At 66.0% G+C, this 23,205-nt stretch overlaps 1 protein-coding gene across 5 annotated transcripts in view; it reads left to right on the top strand.

Moving 5' to 3' along the window:
* SLC12A5 (solute carrier family 12 member 5) overlaps positions 1 to 22,696 on the top strand; it is a 29,561-nt gene extending 6,865 nt beyond the window's left edge. For 3 of the 5 annotated variants that reach the window (XM_038166134.2, XM_038166133.2, XM_038166135.2), the window contains exons 2-27: positions 5,151 to 5,245; positions 5,621 to 5,752; positions 6,057 to 6,203; positions 6,630 to 6,684; positions 7,545 to 7,675; positions 7,851 to 8,092; positions 8,163 to 8,374; positions 9,804 to 9,971; positions 10,801 to 10,899; positions 11,091 to 11,148; positions 11,979 to 12,153; positions 13,083 to 13,201; positions 13,549 to 13,647; positions 13,727 to 13,846; positions 14,081 to 14,185; positions 14,270 to 14,438; positions 15,239 to 15,434; positions 15,724 to 15,893; positions 15,981 to 16,112; positions 16,372 to 16,479; positions 16,635 to 16,757; positions 16,842 to 17,029; positions 17,282 to 17,296; positions 17,604 to 17,737; positions 18,140 to 18,248; positions 18,387 to 22,696. In XM_038166134.2, the coding sequence (XP_038022062.1) occupies positions 5,151 to 5,245; positions 5,621 to 5,752; positions 6,057 to 6,203; positions 6,630 to 6,684; positions 7,545 to 7,675; positions 7,851 to 8,092; positions 8,163 to 8,374; positions 9,804 to 9,971; positions 10,801 to 10,899; positions 11,091 to 11,148; positions 11,979 to 12,153; positions 13,083 to 13,201; positions 13,549 to 13,647; positions 13,727 to 13,846; positions 14,081 to 14,185; positions 14,270 to 14,438; positions 15,239 to 15,434; positions 15,724 to 15,893; positions 15,981 to 16,112; positions 16,372 to 16,479; positions 16,635 to 16,757; positions 16,842 to 17,029; positions 17,282 to 17,296; positions 17,604 to 17,737; positions 18,140 to 18,231 (3,284 nt within the window). In that variant the 3' untranslated portion in view covers positions 18,232 to 18,248; positions 18,387 to 22,696. Of the gene's footprint in view, positions 1 to 3,109; positions 4,192 to 5,150; positions 5,246 to 5,620; positions 5,753 to 6,056; positions 6,204 to 6,629; positions 6,685 to 7,544; positions 7,676 to 7,850; positions 8,093 to 8,162; positions 8,375 to 9,803; positions 9,972 to 10,800; positions 10,900 to 11,090; positions 11,149 to 11,978; positions 12,154 to 13,082; positions 13,202 to 13,548; positions 13,648 to 13,726; positions 13,847 to 14,080; positions 14,186 to 14,269; positions 14,439 to 15,238; positions 15,435 to 15,723; positions 15,894 to 15,980; positions 16,113 to 16,371; positions 16,480 to 16,634; positions 16,758 to 16,841; positions 17,030 to 17,281; positions 17,297 to 17,603; positions 17,738 to 18,139 lie in introns of those variants that run through there. The other 2 variants (XM_072026354.1, XM_072026355.1) reach the window with 2 other exon arrangements.
* Positions 22,697 to 23,205: the final 509 nt, after the last annotated feature.

Below are 23,205 nucleotides of genomic sequence, written 5' to 3' on the forward strand. Positions count from 1 at the left end.
CTGTCCCTGGAGCTGGGCCTGGCGAGCTGCCGCTTGTGGGGCTGCAGATGCAGGGCTGGAGGAGGCTCCATGGGGCTGGGGAGCAGAGGAGGGTGCAGGGGAGAGGCACTGCAGGGCCCCCCCCATGCACCTGTGCTGGGGGTGGCAGGGGTGGAGGATACCCTGTGGCTGCTATGGGGGGCCGTGACTCTCCTGCACCCTTCCACAGAGTTCCATGCTCAGGGTCTGTCTGGTGAGGATGGTGGACACCCTAGCGGGGGGGTGGCAGAGCTGATGCCTGGCCAGCAGGGACACCCCCACTCTCGCGGGCCCTGCAGCAGCTGCTGACCCGCCAGTGAGTCGCTGAGACCAGCAGAGGAGCTGCTGAAGGAGCCCTGGGTCCCCACTTGTGCCCTTTCTGAGAAGAAGGCCACGCAGCAGCCCCTCTGCAGGTCCCTGCTCTGCACAGCCTGAGCAAGCTCTTCATGACAAGGGCTGGAAGGGCTCCAGTGCTGGCAGCCCAGCGAGAGCAGGGCCAGCGGCAGACCCTGGGGAGGGGATGGGGAGCAGGGCAGCGGGCAGGGCTGCTGCCTGCAGTGTCCGGGCCGGCTGCGTGCACTGCTCTGCTCCGGGTGAGGAAGGCACACCCTGCTCTGCAGGCACCCGGCTGTCCGGGCAGAGGAGCCCCAGGGTGGGGAAGCTTTGCTGTAGCTTCAGTCCACGGCCATTCGTGGCAGGGCTCAGGAGAATCTGGGAAGCTGTTTAAATGCAGCCAGCCAAAGCGCCTGTGCTGGAAATCCTGAGCCTGCAGGGCCGGCTGATCAAAGAGAGGATAATCCCAGGTTTAGGAAGGAAGAGGATAGGTCTGAAGTAGCAGTTGGTCCAATTTGGGTCAGGCAGTGAAAGAATCCAGCCCGAAAGGCTGCTCGGCGTGCTGGCCGGCTGGAAGGGTGACGTGCAGCTGGGGCGGGGGGAGCTGCACACCCCCTGCCGTGCTGCAGCTGGGCCCAGCGCCGCCGGGTGCGCTGCCAGTGCCGTGCCAGCTGCCTGCACTGCCACCGGGCAGGGGACACGGGGGTCCCTGTCCTCTCGGGGGATCTCCCATGCTGGTGCCACCGGCAGATACCCTCACATGGGGGAGAACAGAGCCCCGGGGAGCAAACGGGCTGCAGCCCTGTGCAGAGGTGCCAGCCACTGGCAGGGCCCCTTGGCCTTCCCCACCTGCCTTGGGGCACCCCTGGGCCTGCAGGCCGGTGCCAGGACCAGGGCGCATGTGGCCGGGTCCCCTGGGTGGCCGGAGCGTGACAGAACAGTGCTGTGGCCACCCCCGGCCAGGAGCTTCTGCGAAATGGCAGCAGCTGGGGCCGTCAGCTGCGGGACACGTGCGTGCCCATGTGCTTGCCAGCCCGCAGGGTAGCACAGAAGTGACCCCGGGGCTGCTCCTTGCAGACAGCCCTGGGCAGAGTCCCAGGGAGCTGGAGGAGGCTGCTGCCAGCCCCCGCCCGCGAACGCTCTGGCGAAAGTCAAGGTGCCCTGTGCTCCTGGGGGGGGGCAGCCCCACGGCATGGGCACCTTGAGCAGAGCAGGCAGGCGCCGCCCCGCTCCTCCCGGCTCCTGCTCCTGCGGCTGGGGCTGGGACCTGGCCGGAGCCTCCCGGAGCTGTGCCGAGCACTGGGCTGGAGGTGCCTCCTGCGGAGCCCGGCGCAGGGCCTGGCAGTGCCGCCCGGTGCCTGGCCGGTGCCCAGCCCTGCGGAGGGGCAGTGCGGGAGGAGGCGGCGGCCAGGCCTGGGCTGGGGGTGCCAGCAGCCAGCCGGGGCGGGAGCAGGAACCTGGGCACAGGAGGGAGCGTGGGGCCAGGGCTGCCCCCGCAGCAACCCCCTCGCCCTCTGCTCCCACCTGGCCAGGGGCTGCACCCACAGCTCCCCGGGCAGGGCTCGCCGTGCCCGCTGGCCGTGAGGGAGCCCAACTGGCCCTTGCAGGGTGCCGCAGGGGGCACAGGCTGGCTTCAGTCCTGGCAGCAGCTCTGGTTAATTAGCCCTGGGGTTTGGCTGCCTGGGCTCCCCCCGCCCCGTTAGCGCTCAGTGACTGCGCCATGTAAAACGATTAGGGAGGATTTGGGATAAGGGACACGACGCTTCCCAACGCAATTTAGGGCTGAGTAAAAAGCCATGAAATAAATTACAGTTGGGGCTCCAGCCCTGCCTGAGCACTGCCCCATGGGATGGCTGTGGGTGCGCAGGGATGGTGCCATGGCCGCAGGGTCCCCTGCAGGCAGCGGGGCCGGGTTTGGGATGTCCCAGGCATGCAGGGCCAGTGGTAACCCCTGCCGCGAGCAGGATTACGTGATAGCCACGCTGGGGCTGTGGTTCCCTGCCAGCAACCCAGCCGCGAGCCCTTCCAGCCGCCGCAGCAAATTAAAAGGCCGATTCATGTTGAGTGATCCCTGGGGAGGGGGGCGGCTCAACGCCGGGATCGAAGCCTGGCACGGCTCAGCTCTGCTCCGCTGGAGCCGCCAGCCCGCAGCCCGGCCCTGCTGCTGCCCGCTGCTGCTCGTCCCCAGGCTGTGCTGGGGCGATGGGGCCACGGCAGGCCCATGGGCACCGGGGTCACCTGGCGGCCCGCGGCCGGGAGCCGTTACCCCTCAGTGTCATGGGCAAGGACCGGTCGCAGCGGTGGCGGTGAGGGACGGGGGCCGTGCCCGGGACAGGCTGCGGTGCCCCTGCCTGGCTGTGCGCAGCCCACAAATCCTCTGACAGCTGCTGGGGAGCGGCTGCACCAGCCCCTCTGCGGCAAAATGGTCTCCAGCAGGAGCGGGGAGAGCATCCGTCACCTGGGACCCCGCTGCTGTGGCACTTAACTCCTTCTAGTCTGCGGGGCCGGGGGGGACAGCCGCGCCCTGGGGACACCGGAGCTGTGCTGTGTGCGCCCCCAGGCCCCCACCTCGCGCCGCCCCGGGGCCTCTCCCAGCGCTGGTCCTCCTGCTGGCACCGCCAGGCGAGGGGCTCCTGTGCCCCGGGCCAGCCCCAGCAGCCCGGCTGGAGCCAGCGTGGGGCCACGGTCCCTCCGGTGCCGCCAGGGGCAGCTCTGGGCTGTGGGGGCCGTGGGGCATTGCCCCCCCAGGGGACCCTGGGTGCTGGCAGCAGTGGGTGCGGGGGTGTCAGGAGCCTGGTCCCCAGTGCCTGGGCTCAGGCCCCTGCTCTGGTGTCACTGGTATCCCAGGCAGGGGTCACGGTGCGGGGGGAGCGTGAGCGAGGTTTTGGGGTGCTGTGGTGGTGCCGGCAGGTCGGGGCAGTGCAGCGGCCTGGGCACCCCCTGGTGCGGCTGGGCTCCGTCACGTGGAGCTGGTCGGTGTCGGTCCCGTGGGGCCGGGGTGGTTTGGGGCCGCGGGGCCCGGTCACTGTGCTCGGGGGGTGCCGAGGGTCCGGGTGTGGTGTGGGGCGCGGTGTTGGGGGGCCGTGTGGGGCCGGTGTCCGTCCGGCTGTGCCGTTACATAAGAGCGGGAGCCGAGGCGGCCGTGGCTCGCTGTTGCCATGGAAACCAGCACGGTGATGTCGTCGGCTGGGTACCGGGCGGCCAGGCAGGGCCCGTGGGCTCCGCGCTCCCGGGGGGGTCCTGGGGCCTGCCTGGGCTGCCCGGACCCCGGACCACCCCCACCCCGGCTGCCCCCCGCTGCCCCCCTGCAGACGCCCGTACCCAGCTGTGGGAGCGGGGCTGCGCGGGGCTGCGTGGGGTGGGGGGGCTCGGACGGCCCCCGGCCCTGCGCCCTCCGTGCCCATTGCCTGGGGGTGGGGTCCCCAGGGCCGGCCCAGCAGCACCCCTGTTCGCCTGGCGCTTTTCTCCTGTCTGCTCCCTGGAGCCCGTGGGCTTTGGCAGCGGGGAGCTGGGCGGCCGCCTGTGCACGCGGCTGTTACGTAAGGGGCTCCTCGCTCGGTGCTTTTGGCAAAACCGGCCCAGAAAGGAGCGCGCTGCCCCGTGCTGGCAGCCCCTCCTGCATGGACACCGGGCAGGGGCCGCCCGCGGCCGCTTCCCTCCCTCCTCTATGGTGTGGGGCCGGGAGGGACCCGTGGGAGGACCCCGTGGGCTCCAGCCCTGCCGAGGGCATCCTGCCGTCCCAGCTCCACACCGGAGCTCGGGGACCAGTGGGAGCACACGGGTCGGCATCACCTGCAGCGCCGGCGGCTTCGCCTCCCAGCCAGCCAGGAGCAGTTGCAGGTGATGAATCACGACCGCACACAGGGAAACCAGCTCCACAGATCCCCCAAATGAGTCAACTGTCTGGAGGCAAACGGTCTTCAAAGGGCTGCTCTGCTCTAAACACGTGCGGGTCTGTCCTGGGGCTGCCGTTGGTGGGTGTCTGCGTCGCCGAGCTCTGTCCCCCCGCTGCCAGGCGCTGCTGGGCTGTGTGTTCGATGCTGGCGGAGGGCACAGCTCTTGCCCCGGCCCAGGCACACTGAGCAGCTCAGTGACCCTGTCCCCACGGCGCGGTACGGGGCAGGCAGCCCCGCGGGTGCTGTAACACCAGGCTGCTCCACCGAGCGCTGGGTTCTTTGGCTCAGGGACGTTTCCTGGCTCGGCTGCCCCGTACGCTGCCCCTCCAGCCCCAGCCCCTCTCCCTTCGCTGTTCAGTGGCTCTGCCTCAGCTCACAGAAATGCGCCACTCAAACGGCATCCGTGCTAGCTGCCGCTTTATTTCCAGCCTGATTTATTTCTGCTGCTCTGCAGCTCTCTGCTGCTTTCTTTGCTATTAAGCCTGACTCTGGGTGTCTTCTGCGCGAGGTCATTAATGCAGCGAGCAGCAGCAGCCCTTCCAGGCAGAGCAGCAGCTCTGCAGGCTCCAGGCGGCTCCCCTGCCCCAGGCAGAGCTGCAGGGGCTGCCCTGGGTGCTGGCCCCACCGGCTGCATCCCCTCCTCACCTTGCAGCCACGGCACCCAGCTCCTGCGGTGCGTATCGGGGCGCGGGGCCGATGAGTTATTGCCCGTCCTGCAGGAGGGCTGGGCAGCCCGGTTCCCCCTGGATCCACACCAGTCGCTTTGCCCGGCGCTGGCACTGTGTGGATGCGCTCCAGTGAGCCCAGATGGTCAGAGCCATGCAGCTCTGGGGCCAGCACCTCCTCTGGGGGCCATGCTGGGACCGGGCACCACAGGCTCACCCCCACGTTCTGTCTTTGTAGGCGATGGCAATCCCAAGGAGAGCAGTCCCTTCATCAACAGCACAGACCTGGAGAAGGGCAAAGAATACGATGGCAAGAACATGGCCCTCTTCGAGGTAGGGCGAGCGGGCAGGCAGGGCAGGACCAGATGGATGGGACCTGGGGAGGGGGCTGTGGGGCACCGCGATGCCGCAGAGCACCTGGGAAGGGTCCCCCTGCGGCAGGACAGGCAGCGCCCCCGAGCCCTGGGGCGGGGGTGATGCAGCCCAGCCCTCAGGAGACACCTTGCCCAGGGCATGGCTGGCCTGATGTGACCAGCACCGTGCCCCAGGGCAGCGTGTGGCCCGGAGCTGGGGGGGGGGAGGGGGGCGGGTGCCACGGGGATCACAGCTCCACTGCTGGGGTGCACCGGGCGTGCAGAGCACTGCGGGGCTCTGGGTGCGGTGGGACCCCGGGTCTGCCATCACCTCTCAGGACGCTGCTCTCTGCAGGAGGAGATGGACACCAGCCCGATGGTCTCGTCCCTGCTGAGCGGGCTGGCCAACTACACCAACCTGCCGCAGGGCAGCCGGGAGCACGAGGAGGCCGAGAACAATGACGGGGGCAAGAAGAAGCCGGTTCAGGTGAGGTGCATGGGGCCATCACTGCCCCTTTCTCCTGGCCTCTGCAGTCCTGGGCTGCAGCCCACCCCTGGGATGCCAGGTCCCTTGTCCCCTGCAGGCGCTGCCACCCCAGCGTCCCCCGTCACTCCAGTCCCCATAAAGGGCTTTGCAGGAGTAGGATCCCTCGCTCCCTCGGTGGCTCTTGCCCAGCCATGCAGCGCACAGATGCTCGCAGCCACGTTGTCCTGTGCTCCTCTTGCCTGCAGCAGTGTGCATGCATGGGCGCTGCCCGCTGAGCCCTGACCGCTCCCTGCTTCCTCCACAGGCTCCACGGATGGGCACCTTCATGGGCGTCTACCTGCCCTGCCTCCAGAACATCTTTGGGGTCATCCTGTTCCTGCGCCTCACCTGGGTGGTGGGGATCGCCGGCATCATGGAGTCCTTCTGTATGGTCTTCCTCTGCTGCTCCTGCGTGAGTGCTCCCCGCGGCTCCTGCCCCTCGGTCTCATCCCAGGCACTCCCGTTGGGCTGGGGGTGTCTGTCCCCCCCCGGCAGCCAGGCTCCCCAGGATGCAGCAAGGAGCAACAGTGCTCGTGCAGCCGGTGCTCCTGCCCCACTTAGCAAGGAGAAGCCGCCCGGCTTCCCAGCGGAATCGGAAGCGGAACGGTGTTGGAATCATGACCCAGATTGCACCTGCAGCGTGGGTGGGATGTGGCAGCAGTGCCCACTGCCCAGGGACCTGCATGCCCTGTTGCAGCCAGCCGCCCTGCCGGCAAAGCCCCCGCCATCTCTGCCCACAGCCTGCTCCGGGGCCCTGCTCTCCTGTTCCGCTTCCCCCCCCGCTGCCCGAGCGAGGAGGGAGCTGTGCCCGGTGCTGACGCTGTGTTTCCTCCTGCAGACGATGCTGACAGCCATTTCCATGAGTGCGATTGCCACCAACGGCGTGGTGCCAGGTAGAGCAAAGGCCCTGTCTGCGCGTACCCGCGGCAAGGGGTTCCGGCTCCCTCGCGGGGTGGGCGCCTGCCGGGTCCCCCAGCCCCAGATGTGCCCAGCCGAGCTCTGGGACTTCCCCACGCCGCACACCCTCACCGGGCGGCAGCTGTCACTGGCGGCCCCGACCCTCTGCCACCAGCCCCATGTGGGTTCCCCGGGGGGGGAGCGTGGAGCTGGAGCCTCCGCCCCGTCCCCAGAGCTGCGAGGTGCAGATGGCAGCGGGAGCCGTCAGACACGGCTCCTCCTCTGCCAGACTGCAGCGGCCGCGGGGGAGCCGCTTCCCTAGCAGAGCCCGGGCGAGCAGAGGGAGGAGGATGGGTGCCGGGGTGCCGGGGTGTGGGGAGCCCCCGTCCAGGAGAGGCGGTGCTCGGGGCTGCTTCCCCGTGCATCTGCTCGGCCCCACAGAGCCAGGAGCAGGCGAGCTGCACAAGCCCTGCTGCTCCGCGGGGCTCAGCATGGTGCTGGCAGGGTGTAATTAAAGCTATTTATCATCCTGCCGCGGCGGGGCCATCGATCCCTGCTGCCCAGCTGTAAGGGCTCCTCTGGGAGGATGGAGCAGGGCATGGCCCGTGTCCCTGGGGCTCCAGTGCCTGTGTGGCTTCTCAGGGGACAGGTGTCCCCATGGCTGTCACACCCAGCTGCCGGGCTGCCGAGAACGGCTCTGGCGGTCTGGCTGTGCCAGGGCTCAGGACAGCTGAGCTGTGCCTGCTGGAACGGTGTCCTGGGGGTACCCAGGCCCCTTCCTGCCCTCTGGGACCCTGGCCGAGCTGGGACTGCGCGTCAGGGTCTGGCTGTGGCCAACCTTCGCTCTCTCCGGCAGCGGGAGGCTCCTATTACATGATCTCTCGCTCCCTGGGACCTGAGTTTGGTGGGGCCGTGGGGCTCTGCTTCTACCTGGGCACCACCTTTGCCGGCGCAATGTACATCCTAGGGACCATTGAAATCCTGCTGGTGAGTGCCACGGGCCTTCCCCCCACACAGTGCTGAGGGTTCGCACCCTGGCAGCGTGGCTCTGCCCTTGCCTGCCCGTGCTGCTGGGCAGTGTGCCCACGTGGGGGGCCAGGGGTGCTCCCCAGGAGCCCTTTGAGGCTCCTTCCCCTGGCAGTGATGCCATTCTTCCCTTCAGGCCTACATCTTCCCACCCATGGCCATCTTCAAGGCCGAGGATGCCAGCGGGGAGGCAGCGGCGATGCTCAACAACATGCGCGTCTACGGCACCTGCGTCCTGACCTGCATGGCCACCGTGGTGTTCGTGGGTGTCAAGTACGTCAACAAGTTTGCCCTGGTCTTCCTGGGCTGCGTCATCCTCTCCATCCTTGCCATCTATGCCGGTGTCATCAAGTCAGCCTTCGACCCACCGAGCTTCCCGTGAGTATGGCGTCCTGCGGGGCGGCGGGGCCGGGCTGGCGGCCCCCTGCTGAGCACCCAACGCCCCCAGGATCTGCCTGCTGGGGAACAGGACCCTCTCGCGCCACGGATTCGACCTCTGCACCAAGGTGGTGGTGGAGGGCAACGAGACGGTGGGCTCCAAGCTCTGGGAGCTCTTCTGCACCTCCCGCTTTCTCAACGCCACCTGCGACGAGTATTTCACCATGAACAACGTGACCGAGATTGAGGGCATCCCCGGTGCTGCCAGCGGCCTCATCCAGGGTGAGTGCGCGGTGGGCAGCGGGTGCGTGGGCAGCTGCCCCTCGGGCATGGAGCAGAAAGATGGTCCCAGTCTAGGAGGTGCGGGGCAGTGCGGGGGGGATGCTCTTGCCCTGAGGTGCGGCCATGCCAGTAGTGGGAACGGCTGCACCACAGGACCAAGCCAGGTGCTCTGAGCAGCCAGTGGGAACCCGACAGATCTGAATGACACTGAAAGGCTGGGGATGAATAAATCCTCTCTTTGTTTTCTCTTCGCCTTTGGAAGGCCTGACCCGAGGTTTAGTGAGGAGTGATTGCCCCTTGGGGGTACTGCGCTGCTGCTGCTGGAGCACACGCGCTGGGGAGCAGGAGCTGCTCTGCAGCCGGGCCTGGAGGGCGGCCAGGGCACAGAAAAACCTCGTGAATGCGCTGGGAGGAGCCACTTTTGACCTGTTTTTGTGGAGCTGCTGGTGCATTTCCCAGGTGCTCATGCTCCTCAGCTGGGTGCTGGAGGACGATGCTCCTTGCCATGGTCAGGGTGTTGGGCTGTCAGAGCTGCAGCCCTGGGGGGACGTGGCGCAGTGTATTTGCTGAGCATTCAGGAGGCTGCTGGTGGCCTCTGCTGCTGTAACTGAATTGGGAGGTGCGGGGACAGGCTGTGCCCCAGGCTCTGGGTCCCTCCATGCAGGGAGAAATGTGCCTTTTGTATGAGGACATGGGCTGTGGTGGCAGCTGGCAAGGGCTGTGCACAGTGGGGGCTGCCAGACCCATCTGTAACAGGGGGGGTGGTCAGGGGACGTCTCGCTCCTGGGGAGGGATGTGCAGTGCCAGGTGCTTCGGGCTGGTCCTCGCAGACCTGCACAGACCCCACGGGGCAGCCCCAGCGCGATGCTGCCGGCCCCTGCCCAGCCGTGCCCACAGCGCTGGCTGCTTTCTGCTGCTCCAGTTTCTCGCTGCGATCTGTGGCCAAGGCAGCACACGCGGGGACACTAAGCCTGTTACATCAGCCCCACACTCATAATCCCATCAAAAACACTATCAAGTTACTTTGACACGATCCACTTTCCTTAAACCTATGTTGATCAGCATTAATTATATTACCCTCTTAATTATTTGCTACTGGAATCCCATGTCAGCTGCTCCAGTATCTTGCAGGGACGCTGCCAGCAGCAGGACATACCTGCTCTGGGTGCCTGTTCGTGCTGCCGGCAGTGTCCCCGTGGCCCCGGTGTTGCTGAAGTCCATGTGAGGCTGGGCACGAGCCATCCCCCACCGGCCGGACACCAGCTGCCCTGGCTGCGGCTGTGCTTGGCGAGGCTGGGCAGGGGACGTGGTGCTGGGCACCCCCATGCTCTGTCCCTTCTGGGCGCGGGGCTCGGGGACGCAGCCATGTGCACGGGCAGCTCCCCAGCCACATCCTCACACTGGCTGTGCCGGTTGTGCCTCCTCACAGAGAACCTCTGGAGCTCCTACCTGACCAAGGGTGTGATCGTGGAGAAGCGGGGGCTGCCCTCCGTGAGCCCCCCCGACACGCCAGTGGACATGGACCAGCCCTACGTCTTCAGCGACATGACCTCCTACTTCACCCTGCTGGTGGGCATCTACTTCCCCTCGGTCACAGGTGGGTGCCGCCGGCTCCCCGCTCGCACGTGCCGCCGTGCCTGCTCCTGCAGAGCCCCACGTGCGCCGCCCGCTGCCGCGGCCCCCGTGCCGGCGCGGGGGTGGATCACAGCCCGTCCTCCCACGCAGCTCCGGAGCCGGGTGCCTCGCTCCGCCGTGCTGACGTACCCTGGCGCCGGTATTTATAGCTCCCGGGGGAGGAGGAGCCCTCCCCTGCCCCAGTCCTGCTGCAGAGCCCGGCGGGACGCCCCGCAGGCTGTCCTGGTGCCGCACTTGCTGGAAGGGCCCAGCAGTGCTGGGGGTCCTGGCACCTGGTGGCCCTGTGACACCGCTCCACGCACGGCCCCTGGAGCACTCCCGCCTGGCGCTCGCTTGCTGGCACGGTGTGATTTTTCATGGATTTGTGTCACATCAATAATGCAGGCTGAGCCACAGGTAGCTGCATCCCCGCTGCGGGATCCTGCTCCACGTGCAGCAGCAGCAGCCGGGCTGTGGGGGCGCATCCATGGGGCCGTGCCGGACCCAATGGCACCAGCCTTGGCCCAGCCGTGGCAGGACCCTTTCCCTGCAGCCACTGCCACTAACTCCCCTGCTTGAGCTAATTAAGGGCTAACGAGACAAGTCACATAAATGGGTTTTGTGCCTGATCCTTCAGTGGCCTCAGAGCGCGGGTCAGGTGGGAAAGTGCTGGTGGGATGTGGGGAGCCTGCTGCGGGGCAGCCCCGTGCCTGCTCCATGCCCCAGCACACGGCCCAGCGGGCGTCCTGCTGTGCTGCTGGCCTGGCTGCGCACGGTGCAGCTCCCAGCCCGGCACCTTCCCCTGTCCCCAGGCATCATGGCTGGCTCCAACCGCTCCGGGGACCTGCGGGATGCGCAGAAATCCATCCCCACAGGCACCATCCTGGCCATCGCCACCACCTCTGCGGTCTGTATCCTTCAGGGCTCGGCAGCGCCGTGGGTGAGGCCCCGCGGGCTGTGGCTGCAGGGCAGAGACTGCTCTGGGCTGGGGTCTGGCAAGGTAGCTGGGTGCTGCTGCCCGTTCTGCTGTGCGGGGCCGGGGACAGGCAGGGTGGGTGTGGGGGGCTCTGCACCTCCCAGGCTCTCCTTGACTGCCCCGCAGACATCAGCTCCGTCGTGCTCTTTGGGGCGTGCATCGAGGGGGTCGTCCTGCGCGACAAGTGAGTGTCTCTGGGCCGTGCGGGGCAGGTGTGGGGTGAGCTGGGAGGGACAGGCTGGGGACAGGGACAGCTGCACGGGGACTTGTCAGAGAGCCACAACTGGGACGACTGGGACAGGCACGGTGGCACTGTGGGTCTGGCGGGGACAGCGTATGCAAAGGAAGGGTGCTGAGGCTGTGCGCTGTTGGGGCAGGCTCTTGGGGGTGCAAACCTTGTAAGAGGCTCTGGGGGCTCCTGTGCCTCTGCCCCCGTGGTTTGCTGCTCACCTGCCGGTCCCTCCCGCCCCGGGCTGCGTGCAGCTCCCTTGTTTGTCAACAGGCAGCGCCTGTATGTAGGGCAGCCCAGCTGGCTGCGTGCCGTGGGTGACACTTCTGGGTCGCCAGCACCAACACAAACTGGATCCGAGCTGCACGCAGCCTTAGTTGGCCTCCTGCTGGCAGAGGGGATGGGAAGCCCCCCGTGCCACATCTCCCTGTCCCCCCAGCCACCGGAGAGGAGCTGGGATGGAACCCAGCCAACTGAGCTCGCACTGCCCAAGAGGCAGCAGCCAGGGCAGGGCCCTTCTCCACTCCTGTCCCATCCCCTCCCATCTCATCATCCCATCCCATCCCATCCCATCCCATCCCATCCCATCCCATCCCATCCCATCCCGTCCCATCCCGTCCTGTCCCGTCCTGTTCTGTCCCCTCTGTCCCTCCCCTCCCCTGCGGTGTCCCATGGTGGCCAGCTGGCCGCGGGAGCTGGCCCTGCACCACCCCGACACTCTCAGGGCAAGGGTGGCTGGGGCTCGGCCAGGGGACGGAGCTGTGAGAGGTGCTGGTGCCCTGCAGGTTTGGTGAAGCTGTCAACGGGAACCTGGTGGTCGGCACCCTGGCGTGGCCGTCCCCATGGGTCATTGTCATTGGCTCCTTCTTCTCCACGTGCGGGGCTGGGCTGCAGAGCCTCACCGGAGCCCCGCGCCTCCTGCAAGCCATCTCCAGGGATGGGATCGTGCCGTTCCTCAGGGTAAGCGTCCCCAGACCCCACGCAGCTCCTGGTCTGCAGCACCCACCGTGGCTGCGGGTCCCCCCGGCGGCACTCCAGGGGCACCGGCGGTGCCCAGCAGCCTGCCCTCGTCCCACGGGCACTGGCGCCGTGGCGGCCGTGATGGGTTTGGACGCGACATGTCGGTGGGAGGAGTGTGCTGGGAAAGGTCAGGATCCCCCTCCCCCCTGCTGCTGTGCCGCTTAATATTTTATCTGCTCTCTGAAGACGCGTTTTCACAACCTCATCTCTCCAAATCCAAACCGACAGCTCCCCCCAGGGAAGAGCAGGCTAATTTTAACTGTGCTCCTCCACCCTGCCAGCCATGTTCTGAGCTTTCTCACAAGGACTGCAGCCTGCGCCCTCTAATGCGCCCAGACATGTGTCCGCAGCCCCCGCACCCCCCAGACCCTCCCCTCAGCCGCTGCCCCCTCTCCCCGCACCCCCGCAGCTGCAGGAGATGCGGCTGCCTGGCGCCTGGTGAGGGTCCCGGGGGCTGGGGCTGCTCTGCAGCCCCTGGGGGCAGGCAGGGCCAGTGGCTCTCGGGAACAGGACTGTGCCCATGCTGCTGGCCCTGTCTCCACTTCCCTGTGGGACCTGCACCAGTTTGTGGAGCCTCTGGTACATGGGGGGGCGTCTGGCCCTGTGAGGCTGTGCCGAGGAGCCTCTGGATGGTGTGTGGGGGCACCCTGCACTGCTGGCCCCTGCTCCCCAGCTCCGTCACTGCCCCAAGAGCAGCTCGGCCAGGGGGTGCATGGCACCGGTACATCTGTGGCACAGTGACCCCGGGCCCCTTCCCAAGCTGGAGCTCGGCCTCCACCACCTGTGCTGGGGCTGGGCTGTGTGCTGTGCCCACGGGCTGCGCGGTGCCGCCTCTGCCGAGCCCCTAACGCTCTGCTCTCCTGCCCCAGGTCTTCGGCCATGGCAAAGCCAACGGGGAGCCCACATGGGCTCTGCTGCTCACCGCCTGCATCTGTGAGATCGGGATCCTGATCGCTTCCCTGGACGAGGTGGCTCCTATCCTGTCCATGTAGGCAGCATGCTCTGTGCGCACACACCTTCAGCAAGGGGGCGGCCGGGCCTCGTGCTCCATGCCCCTGCGGGTCTCCGCCACTTGGGGAGGGCTGGGGCAAGCACACGGCCTCCCACAGCCCCTTGACCCCGAAAGAGGCCGCTCTGGGGGTGCACCACATTGGCTCTGGGTGTGGGGCCGCAGGGGTCCCAGTGCAGCCGGGGTGAAGCATCTCCCCGTGCCCATGGGCAGGGCCCCGGCTGGCTCCAGCTCCGCGGGGTCGGGGCGTGCAGCGGAGCCTGGCTGCTCCCTGGGTCCAGCCCAGCCTCCTGGTGTGCCGGGCTCAGCCTCTTTCTCTCCTGCAGGTTTTTCCTCATGTGCTACATGTTCGTTAACCTGGCCTGCGCGGTGCAGACGCTGCTGCGGACACCCAACTGGCGGCCACGCTTCCGCTACTACCACTGGTGAGCCGGGTGGGCGGCGGGCACACGGCCGGCCCCAGCCCCACGCTGCGGGGCTCTGACAGCGCGGTGCCCTCTGCAGGACCCTCTCTTTCCTGGGCATGAGCCTGTGCCTGGCGCTGATGTTCATCTGCTCCTGGTACTACGCGCTGGTCGCCATGCTGATCGCCGGCCTCATTTACAAATACATCGAGTACCGCGGGTAAGGGCGGCTCAGGGGCTGGCAGATCCTGGCCAGCGCCACTGGCCCTGCAGCGGGGTCCTGCAGCACCCAGGGGTCCTCAGCTCCCCACGACCCACCCGCTCCCCCCGGGATGCTCTGGGTGCTGAGGGGCTCTCGCCTTGCTCCGTTGCTGGCGGGCTCCTGGCGCTGCCCAGTGCAGGCGCCGGTGGCCGGAGCCGTGAGCATCCCCTGAGGCGCTGCCCTGTGCTGCAGGGCGGAGAAGGAGTGGGGTGACGGGATCCGGGGGCTGTCGCTGAGTGCTGCCCGCTACGCCCTGCTGCGGCTGGAGGAAGGGCCCCCCCACACCAAGAACTGGAGGTGAGGTCGCAGGGTGGAGGGGTGGCGGCGGCGCGGCGCCGGGCAGGGCGGCCGCAGGCGCTGACTGCAGGACCTTCCTTCCAGGCCCCAGCTGCTGGTTCTGGTCCGTGTGGATCAGGAGCAGAACGTGGTGCACCCACAGCTCCTGTCCTTCACTTCACAGCTCAAAGCAGGCAAGGGCCTCACCATTGTGGCCTCTGTGCTGGAAGGGACCTTCCTGGACAACCACCCGCAGGCGCAGAGAGCCGAGGAGGTGAGAGCTCGCCAGTCCCTCCCTGCGCCGACGCCTGCGCTGGGGCTGGCGCCAGCTCCGTGCCATGGCCCCAGGGTCCCTGCAGAGCACCCGGCATTTCCGCCCTGCTATGGGGCTGCACTGGGAAAGCACTGGCACAGAGGGGCAATGGCACCATAGGATGCCTGCCCCGCTCCCCGGGACACCTGGCAGCAGCCAGGTGCTGATCCTGGCTCCTGGCTGTCACTGCAGGGCTGGGCACAGCACGAGCGGGGGCTGCTGTGCTGCTGTGCTGAGCAGCCCCCCAGCTGTGTCCCCGCAGCCCCAGCCCTGCTCACGGCCCTCGTGGCCGCAGCATCGGCTGTGCAGGAAGGGAGCCTCTCACCGCCAGAGCGAGAGCCCCTCCTCCCCCCGCACCTCCGCACCAGCCAGGCGGCACATTAATGAGATTAAGCCCTCAGAAGCAAACAGTTTCTCTCCCATGCAGACATGTTGTAATTTCTCTGAGTAAATAACTCTAATTGCTGCTCTGCCGCCCGTCAGAGCCCTGGCACGGGGACACCCTCAGCTCGGCACGGCGCAGAGCCACGCGCCAGCTCTGCTTGCAGACGAGCCTCCTCTGTCCCAGCCCCAAACCGTCCTGCTGTGGGGCACCGCACCCCACAGCCCCCTCCCTACAGCCTGTACCCCACAGCCTGCACCCCACAGCCCACTCCCCTCCAGCGCCAGCCCCCTGCACCCCCCCCGCCCCAAGGGCAGCCCCGGGCGCTGTCTCAGTGCTGGGCCCCCGCGGTCCCTGACGCCGTCTCTCCCGCCGCCAGTCCATCCGCCGCCTGATGGAAGCGGAGAAGGTGAAGGGCTTCTGCCAGGTGGTGATCTCCTCCAACCTGCGGGACGGCATGTCGCACCTCATCCAGTCCAGCGGGCTGGGCGGGCTGCAGCACAACACGGTGCTGGTGGGCTGGCCCCGCAGCTGGCGCCAGAAGGAGGACCACCAGACCTGGAGGAACTTCATCGGTAGGGCTGCGCGGGGCTGCTGGGCTGCCCCGGCCTCTGGGCCCTGACCCAGCCATTGCTGGGGTGCAGCCGTGAGCAGTCTCGGCTAATGTGGTGCTTTTCCCTTCCCTTCCCTTCCCTTCCCTTCCCTTCCCTTCCCTTCCCTTCCCTTCCCTTCCCTTCCCTTCCCTTCCCTTCCCTTCCCTTCCCTTCCCTTCCCTTCCCTTCCCTTCCCTTCCCTTCCCTTCCCTTCCCTTCCCTTCCCTTCCCTTCCCTTCCCTTCCCTTCCCTTCCCTTCTCTCCCTCCCAGAGCTGGTGCGAGAGACCACGGCCGGGCACCTGGCCCTGCTGGTGGCCAAGAACGTTGCCATGTTCCCGGGCAACCAGGAGCGCTTCTCGGAGGGCCACATCGACGTCTGGTGGATTGTCCATGACGGGGGGATGCTGATGCTGCTGCCCTTCCTCCTGCGGCACCACAAGGTAGCTCTGCCCTGCGCACAGGGGGGGTCTGGGGCCGTCCCCACCGTGCCGTGCCCACACCTCCGTCCCGCCCGTCCTTCCCCACAGGTCTGGCGCAAGTGCAAGATGCGTATCTTCACGGTGGCACAGATGGATGACAACAGCATCCAGATGAAGAAGGACCTGACGACATTCCTGTACCACCTGCGCATCACCGCGGAGGTGGAGGTGGTGGAGATGGTGAGTGCTGGGCTGGGGGGGTGCCGTGGCCCAGGGTGCTGTGCCACGGGGATGTGCAGCACCACGGAACTGGGGGCACAGGGGCACACAGCATCGTGGTCATGTGCAGAGCTGGGCAGATGGCACAGACTCGTCCAGATGTGCAGCCCGGCAGCACCACAGGGACTCGCAGGCCCGTGGGACCACGCAGGGCCGGGGTGGGGAGCAGGGGGTGCTGCTGGCCAAGCCCCACAGGTTCTCCTGCTTCCCCATCCCACAGCATGAGAGCGACATCTCTGCCTACACCTACGAGAAGACGCTGGTGATGGAGCAGCGCTCCCAGATCCTCAAGCAAATGCACCTCACCAAGAACGAGCGGGAGCGGGAGGTGAGGCCGCAGGACAGCCTGGCTGGGAGCTGGCCCCGTGGTGGCTGTGCCCGAGCTCCCCTCGGCGCGTGCTGGTCCTGTGGGAGCTCCGGGCTGGGGTCTCCTCTCGAGCCCTCTTCTGCCCTGCGCCCCCCACTGACCCCCGTCCCGCACAGATCCAGAGCATCACGGACGAGTCTCGCGGCTCCATCCGGCGCAAGAACCCAGCCAACACACGCCTGCGCCTGAGTGTCCCCGAGGAGCAGGTGGGCGACGGAGAGGAGAAGCCGGAGGAGGAGGTGAGGCGCCGTGCGAGGGGTCCTGGCCTGGCCGCCAGCGCTGGCCCCTGCCCCCTGCCCACCATTCCCTCTGTTCTGCTGCAGGTCCAGCTCATCCACGACAAAAACGCCACCACCTTCTCCAGCAGCTCCCAGTCCCCTGCCGATGAGGCGGAGACGGCCCCTGAGAAGGTGCATCTCACCTGGACCAAGGAGAAGACCGTGGCTGAGAAGAACAAGAGCAAGAGCCCCGTCAGCCCTGAGGGCATCAAGGACTTCTTCAATATGAAGCCGTACGGCCCCACATGCCGCTGCCCCGTCCCCTGTGCACTTTGACCAGGCCCATGGGTGCACCAGGGGCTGGCTGCGCTGGCTCCATCCTTGCTCCGAGCCCCCATGTGCAGAGGGGTGGGTGGGAGGGGGAGGTCGGGGTCCCCACACAGGAGCATCAGGAGGACGGGGTGCTGGGGGGCACTGGGGTGCGTGCCTGACACTCATTTTCTCTTCCTTTCTCTCTTTTCCCAACCCCATCGTGATCCTGGCAGGGAGTGGGAGAACCTGTAAGTATGTGGGTTTTTTTGGGGGGTCAGGGTGGGGGAACCGGCAGCTGCTTGTGGGCCCTGTGCACAAGGGCGGCTCCGTGAGCCCGAGCAGGCAGCGCAGGCACACCGAGCACAGCCCCGCAGCTCGCAGCCACCAGTGTGGGCTTGGCACCACCAGTGGCTGTGCCAGGCAGGGCTTGCTGTGCCCGCAGCTCGTGCTGCAGCCTGGTCCTGTCCCGTGCCCCCCCTGCCTGCCCCGGGCCCCCTGGGGCCCTGCATGTGGCTGCCGTGCCCGACCCTGTGCCCACGTGTGCCGTCTCCCCAGGAACCAGTCCAACGTGAGGAGGATGCACACAGCTGTGAAGCTCAACGAAGTGATCGTGAAAAAGTCCCAGGACGCCAAGCTGGTCCTGCTGAACATGCCAGGGCCACCCCGCAACCGGAAAGGGGATGAAAACTGTATCCTTCCTGCTGCCCCGGGGCCGGGGCCCAGCGCCTCTCTGCAGGGTGGGGGCCGGGACTGGGACCCCGGTGGGGCCGGGGCTCTTGCACTGCTCTGGTGCTTGAGCCCGGGCGCTCCCACGGCTTCTGCCTCTGCCTGAGCCCAACCGTGTCGATGGCAGCAGCCTGCGTGCCTGGCGGGTGCGCTGTGGCCATGGGGGCCGGCAGGTCCCTGCCTGCTGCCAGGGGCTCAGACGTGGTCCCAGCCGCATGAAGCCAGCGCAGGCATGCGCTCTGGCCCCGGCCCTGGCTCATGCAGGATCCCAGCAGCTCCGGGGTGTAGGTGCCGCGGGCTGGGCTCCCCGGGTGCAGGGCTGTCCCCGTGCTCCCCCTTGGCATTCCTCCTTGACAGCCACGCAGACATGGAGTTTCTGGAGGTGCTGACGGAGCACCTGGACCGAGTGCTTCTGGTGCGTGGTGGGGGCCGGGAAGTCATCACCATCTACTCCTGAAATACCGCGCGAGAGAGGTTTGTCCGCACCCCGAGAGCCCCGCCACCCCCTGCACCGCGCTCCTGGAGGGGAGGAGGGAAGGCCTGATGGCAGCCGGTGCGCAAAAACTTCACCTGGCTTTAGCCGTGCCCCTGATCTCTCCATTCGAACTGCAGCACCAGATCTTCCGGGAGCATCCAGCACCAGAGCAGCTGTTCCTCATTGCAACGTCACAGCACTGCTGTCCTTGTTTATATATAAATATATACAGTGTACCGCGGACTGAGCACCGGAGCCCAGCGCTGCCGCCACCGCCGGCCCCAGCAGGGCCAGCCCCCGCTGCCGGCCCCCACGCTGCTCCTCGCGGCCCCCCCAGCCAGGCAGGAGGGCAGCTGTGCCGAGATGGGCTCCCGGGCCCTGCTGTGCTGCTACCCCCCTGCGGAGCTTGGCTGGATGTGCCTGTGCCCTGTGACTGCCCGATGCCCGACGCTCACGCCCTGCCTCTCTGTGGAGGTGCTGGGAGAAGAGAGAGGCCACCAGCATGCTTTCCTCGCCGGATGCTCCTCTCCCCACCTCCGGCAGTGCCCGCTGGCCCCGGGAGGGCCGGGGCCCCTGACTGTGCTGGGCCTGGAGCGCCCCAACCGCTGCCGCCCGTCTGGAGGCCATGGGCCGTGCTCACGGAGAGGCACTCGAGATGGTTTGGAGGGGGCAGAGGGTGGGGGGCAGCCGAGGAGGTCGGGATGCCGGAGAGCAGCAATCCCACTGCAGCATGAGCTCTGGCCTGGGGTGGGTGGCGATGATCCTTGTCCCCCTCCCCGCTGACCCCGGCTCCCTCTGCCCTGGCTCTCGTGCTGCGGTCACTGCCTGGAGCCACAGTGTCTGCAGTGGAGCAGATGCCCCACGGTGCCCGGCATCAGTCGGAGCCGCTCAGGTCTGCGGGGGTGCCGCCAACCCCAGGCGCCTGTGCCTGCTCGTGGCCTGAGCGCGGAACTGGTGCCACACTGGGGGCTCTGGGGGCTGTTTGGACCCCACACTGGCCAGCCCACCAGTCCCCTATGTCCCGCTGCGTCTGCAGGGCTTCACCCCTAGCCCCTAACCCTGGCCCTAGGCAGGCACAGGTGCTGCCACGGGGCTGTAGGAAACTTGGGATTTGCGGGTAGTTTTTAACATATGCAAAGTCTGTGTGACTGGTCTCAGCCCTGCTGCAGCAGCTCTGGCTGGGCCCTGCAGCAGGGAGGTGGCTGTAGGGGCCCTGTGCCCCCCCGGCACTCGTGGCTGTGCTCCCGCTCCCCAGCACCACGCTGCTGCTGGGGCAGTGCCATGGGCAGACCCCAGAGCCCCTGGAGCCGCTGGCCAGGGTGGCGTGGTCCAGAGCCCGTCCCCTCCTGCCACAGCCCTGCAGCAGGCAGCAGGACGTGGCGGGACGGCGTGGGACGCCCCTCAAACATGTCCTACCGTCGGCAGCAGCTGCAGAGCCACCCCCGTCCCCCACAGCATCTCTCATGCCAGAGAAACTGAGGAGCTTTTAACAAATGTGAACGGTTCCAGGAACCACGCAGGAAGCGGTGCCGGGGGCAGCCATGGCGTGCCGTCATCCAGCCCCGGCCCCATGTACATAGTGTACATAATACAGTACGTGTATTTTTAAAGTGATCATATTTATGTTAATAGAACCAGATGAAGTCTATATATAGAGATCTATATCTATACTGAGAGATGCAGGGCTATGCTAGCACCAGGCTGTGGGGACGGAGGTGTGACAGGCTGCTCCTGCAAGAAAAGGGCGCCCACCCGCCGGCACCGAGCGCCCTGGGGTGGCGGTGAGGGCTGTTGCCTTCCCCAGCCATCAGCAGCCCCTGGGAACGGGCCAGGTCGTGGGTTCATTCTCTTCTTGATTTAGCTTCTTAAAAGTTTCAGGGAAAAGAAATTACAGACTTTTCTGAACTTGTTTCACAGCAGATTTGAGCTTCCACTCGAAGTGCAGCCTGCTAAGAGTTGCCCTCTCCTGGCAGTGCTGGCTGCTTTGTGCCAGCCTGGCCCCGCACAGCAGCGCGATGTCCCCTCCACGCGCGGTGGACAGTGAGGGTGACCCGGCCAGAGCTGAGCCCAGCGCTGGAGCTCTCCTCCTCCTCCTCCTCTTCCTCCTCCTCCTCCTCCTCCTCCTCCCCCTCCAGACGGCCCCGATGCCTCCCCTCGCCCCGCGGCACCGTCCCGGCCGGCAGGGAGGAGCGGGTGCTGTGCAGCGTCCCCATGGGTGGCCGGGCAGCAGTTGGCACCTGCTCCATCCCCGCGGCCCTGGCAGCCAGCCCCGTTCTCGCCCACCCGTCCTGCGGGCTGGGGCCAGCCGCAGCCCCCAGCTCCAGCCTCCGGGAGGGCAGGAAGCTCCCTCTGCACAGGAGGACGCTGTCCCCTCGTCCTCTGCAGAGCTTCTCTACTCCTCCAGTTCCAGGCCAAAGCTATATGGGGCTGCTTGGATAGAAAGAAGTTTTGGTTCGTTTGTGCTCTTTTTTTGGCTTTTGGCTTTTTCTTTTTTTTTTTTTTTTGCTTTAAGAGACTACTTGGACACACTCCCAGACCAAAACCAAGCCCCAGCTGCACATCTGTGCCTGTTTATACCTTGCTCCTACATTTCCATCACTCCCAAAGTGCCTCCCTTCTCTCCAGCAGCCCCGGCCCCAGCCAGGCTTTCTGCCATGGTAGCTCAGCTCGCTGCACAGATGCAGCAGGTTGCATCACAGACTGGTGTGGAAGACAGATAGTGCCAAGAGCCTGGTTCCCTGCTGCCAGGGGAGCCCAGCATTTACAGAAGAGGAAAGTCAGGCTGAGATGCAGTCTCAGCACAAAGGCTCTGGGCTGATGAGCAGAACAGACACACCGAGCAGTGCTCCTGGTCCTGCCTCTGCCGCGCACTCAGCGCTTTTACAAGAGCAGGAGGCATCCACAGGTGAAAGGTTCCTTTTGCCTGGGGCAAGGGCAGTCCCATGGGACACAGGCTTTGCCAGGCTCTGCCCCTACACCACCATGCACAAGCTCGTGTGCTGTTTCCAGCCTCCCCAAAGTATTTGAAGCACTTCTGCAGTACCAGAGGAGGCATGCACACCGACCTGCCCTCTCATCTCATGTGCTAGCACCACGCTTGTTTGGCCTGCAACGCTTGCCAACGGCTCTGCCCCTGCGGAAGACGCTGACCCCCCCCCGCAGTCACCCTCTGGTCACCGCCCGGCTTTGCCCTGCAGCTGCCCCCAGCCCTGCGGGGCTGCCCAGCAGCGAGCGCAGAGGGGTTATGGCAGCAGCAGCAGCCAGTGGCAGGAGCACCAGGGCCAGGCAGAGCTCTTCCTCTGGCTGCACACGCGGGTTTTTGGGGCAGAAATTCTCTGCTGAGCAGCGGGGACGCCAGGCAGAGCGTGCTGCCCGGCAGGCGGGTTTGCTTCATCGCGTCCCAGCATCCAAACAGGTCCCGCTCCCCCTCTGCCCTGTTTCATCTTCCCTTGGTGAAGCTGCAGTCCTGGCTCCGCCGGGGAGCCGAAAGGCGAGCTGTTTCCATCCGTCCCACTGAAACGAAGCATTTCCCTTCCTCATCCTCCAGCAAGAACAGGGCGCAGCTCTTGGCACAGCCTGGGCTGCCTCAACCCCCTGCCAGGCAGCTCTCGCTGCGGCAGGCAAGGTGCTGGTTTCCACGGTGAGTTCTCACTTGCCTTTGGTCTGGAGAGGGCCAGTTTTAGCAGACAGCACTGCATGTTAGTTTACAAACCCAGCCCTGCACGTTTGGCCTCTGTGAGTGTTCAGTTTCCCCAAGGAGCATCCTCCTGCTGTTCGCCATGGTGCAGACGATGCCCGCGGCTCCCCGTCGGGCACGGGGCGGTTTCTGCCCCGGGGACCCCGCACCCCCCCGGCTGCCCCAGGCAGCCACGGCACGGGGCCGCAGCGAGGCGCGGGGGGGGTCGGGACCCCCTCTGCAGCAGGACTGAAACCGAGCAGAAGGCCCGGCAGGTCTGAGAGTTGCTGGTTACAACACTTTCTGTGCTACATGTGCAATATATTTGTTATGAATGTTATCACCCAGTCAGTTCATTCAATAATCTTTTAATCACTGTAGCTAGGTGTTCTGCGTCCATTCAAGTGACTTTTATTCGAGTGCAATATTTCAATAGACATGTAGTGACCTAGTATGCTTTGTGTTTTAGAGAATCTGTGTGCAGAGCAATGCAATTAAGTTTAAAACCTTGTAAATAAAACAGGTTGCAAACCAAAAACTAAAAAGAAAAAAAAAAAAGTATTAGGCTTGCATTTAATTTCTGTGACTGTTTCAGTATCGTGCGTTAGGCCGCCTCAGTACAGCCCCTGTGTTCTCTGTGCAGGTATTAATGGAGGAGTGGCTCCTCAGCTGTTGAATGCTCCCTGTTAATGCTTTACTGCTTTACCTGTATTCATTTTTCTAGACTCCTGTCTGCACAAAATGCAATAAATGATTTTATTACACCCTTCACTACTTGCATGGGGAGTTTTCACTTGCTTGCAGGGTCTCCACAGCTACTTTGCACTTGGCTGCCCCCATTTCAGTAACAAGGAGCAACCAACAACCGGCACGTCAGATTGCAGAGGAAGCAAAGCACGAGAGGCGCGGCGTTAGGTGCCAGTTTATGGAATTGTACATCTGGAGTTGGAACAGACCCCCCAGGATCACCAGGTCCCACTCCTGGCTCCACACAGGACCACCCAAACCCAGACCCCGTGTCTGAGCACTGTCCCAGTGCTCCTTGAACTCCAGCAGCTCGGTGCTGTGACCTGGGGAGCCTGTTCAGTGCCCGACCACCTCCGGGTGCAGAACCTTCCCCTAACACCTGCCTGACCCTTCCGTGCTGTTCCCTCGGGTCCTGTCACTCCCTAACAGCGTGATGTCCCTGCCCCACAGTGCACGTGGTGCTCGAGGCAAGGCAAAGCAGAGCAGGACCCTTCCCTGGGGCAGCAGCCGTGCCGTGCCTGCGGCACCTCCTG

Source organism: Anas platyrhynchos, chromosome 21, assembly GCF_047663525.1.
Source record: "Anas platyrhynchos isolate ZD024472 breed Pekin duck chromosome 21, IASCAAS_PekinDuck_T2T, whole genome shotgun sequence".
In the NCBI taxonomy this organism is placed as follows: domain Eukaryota; kingdom Metazoa; phylum Chordata; class Aves; order Anseriformes; family Anatidae; genus Anas; species Anas platyrhynchos.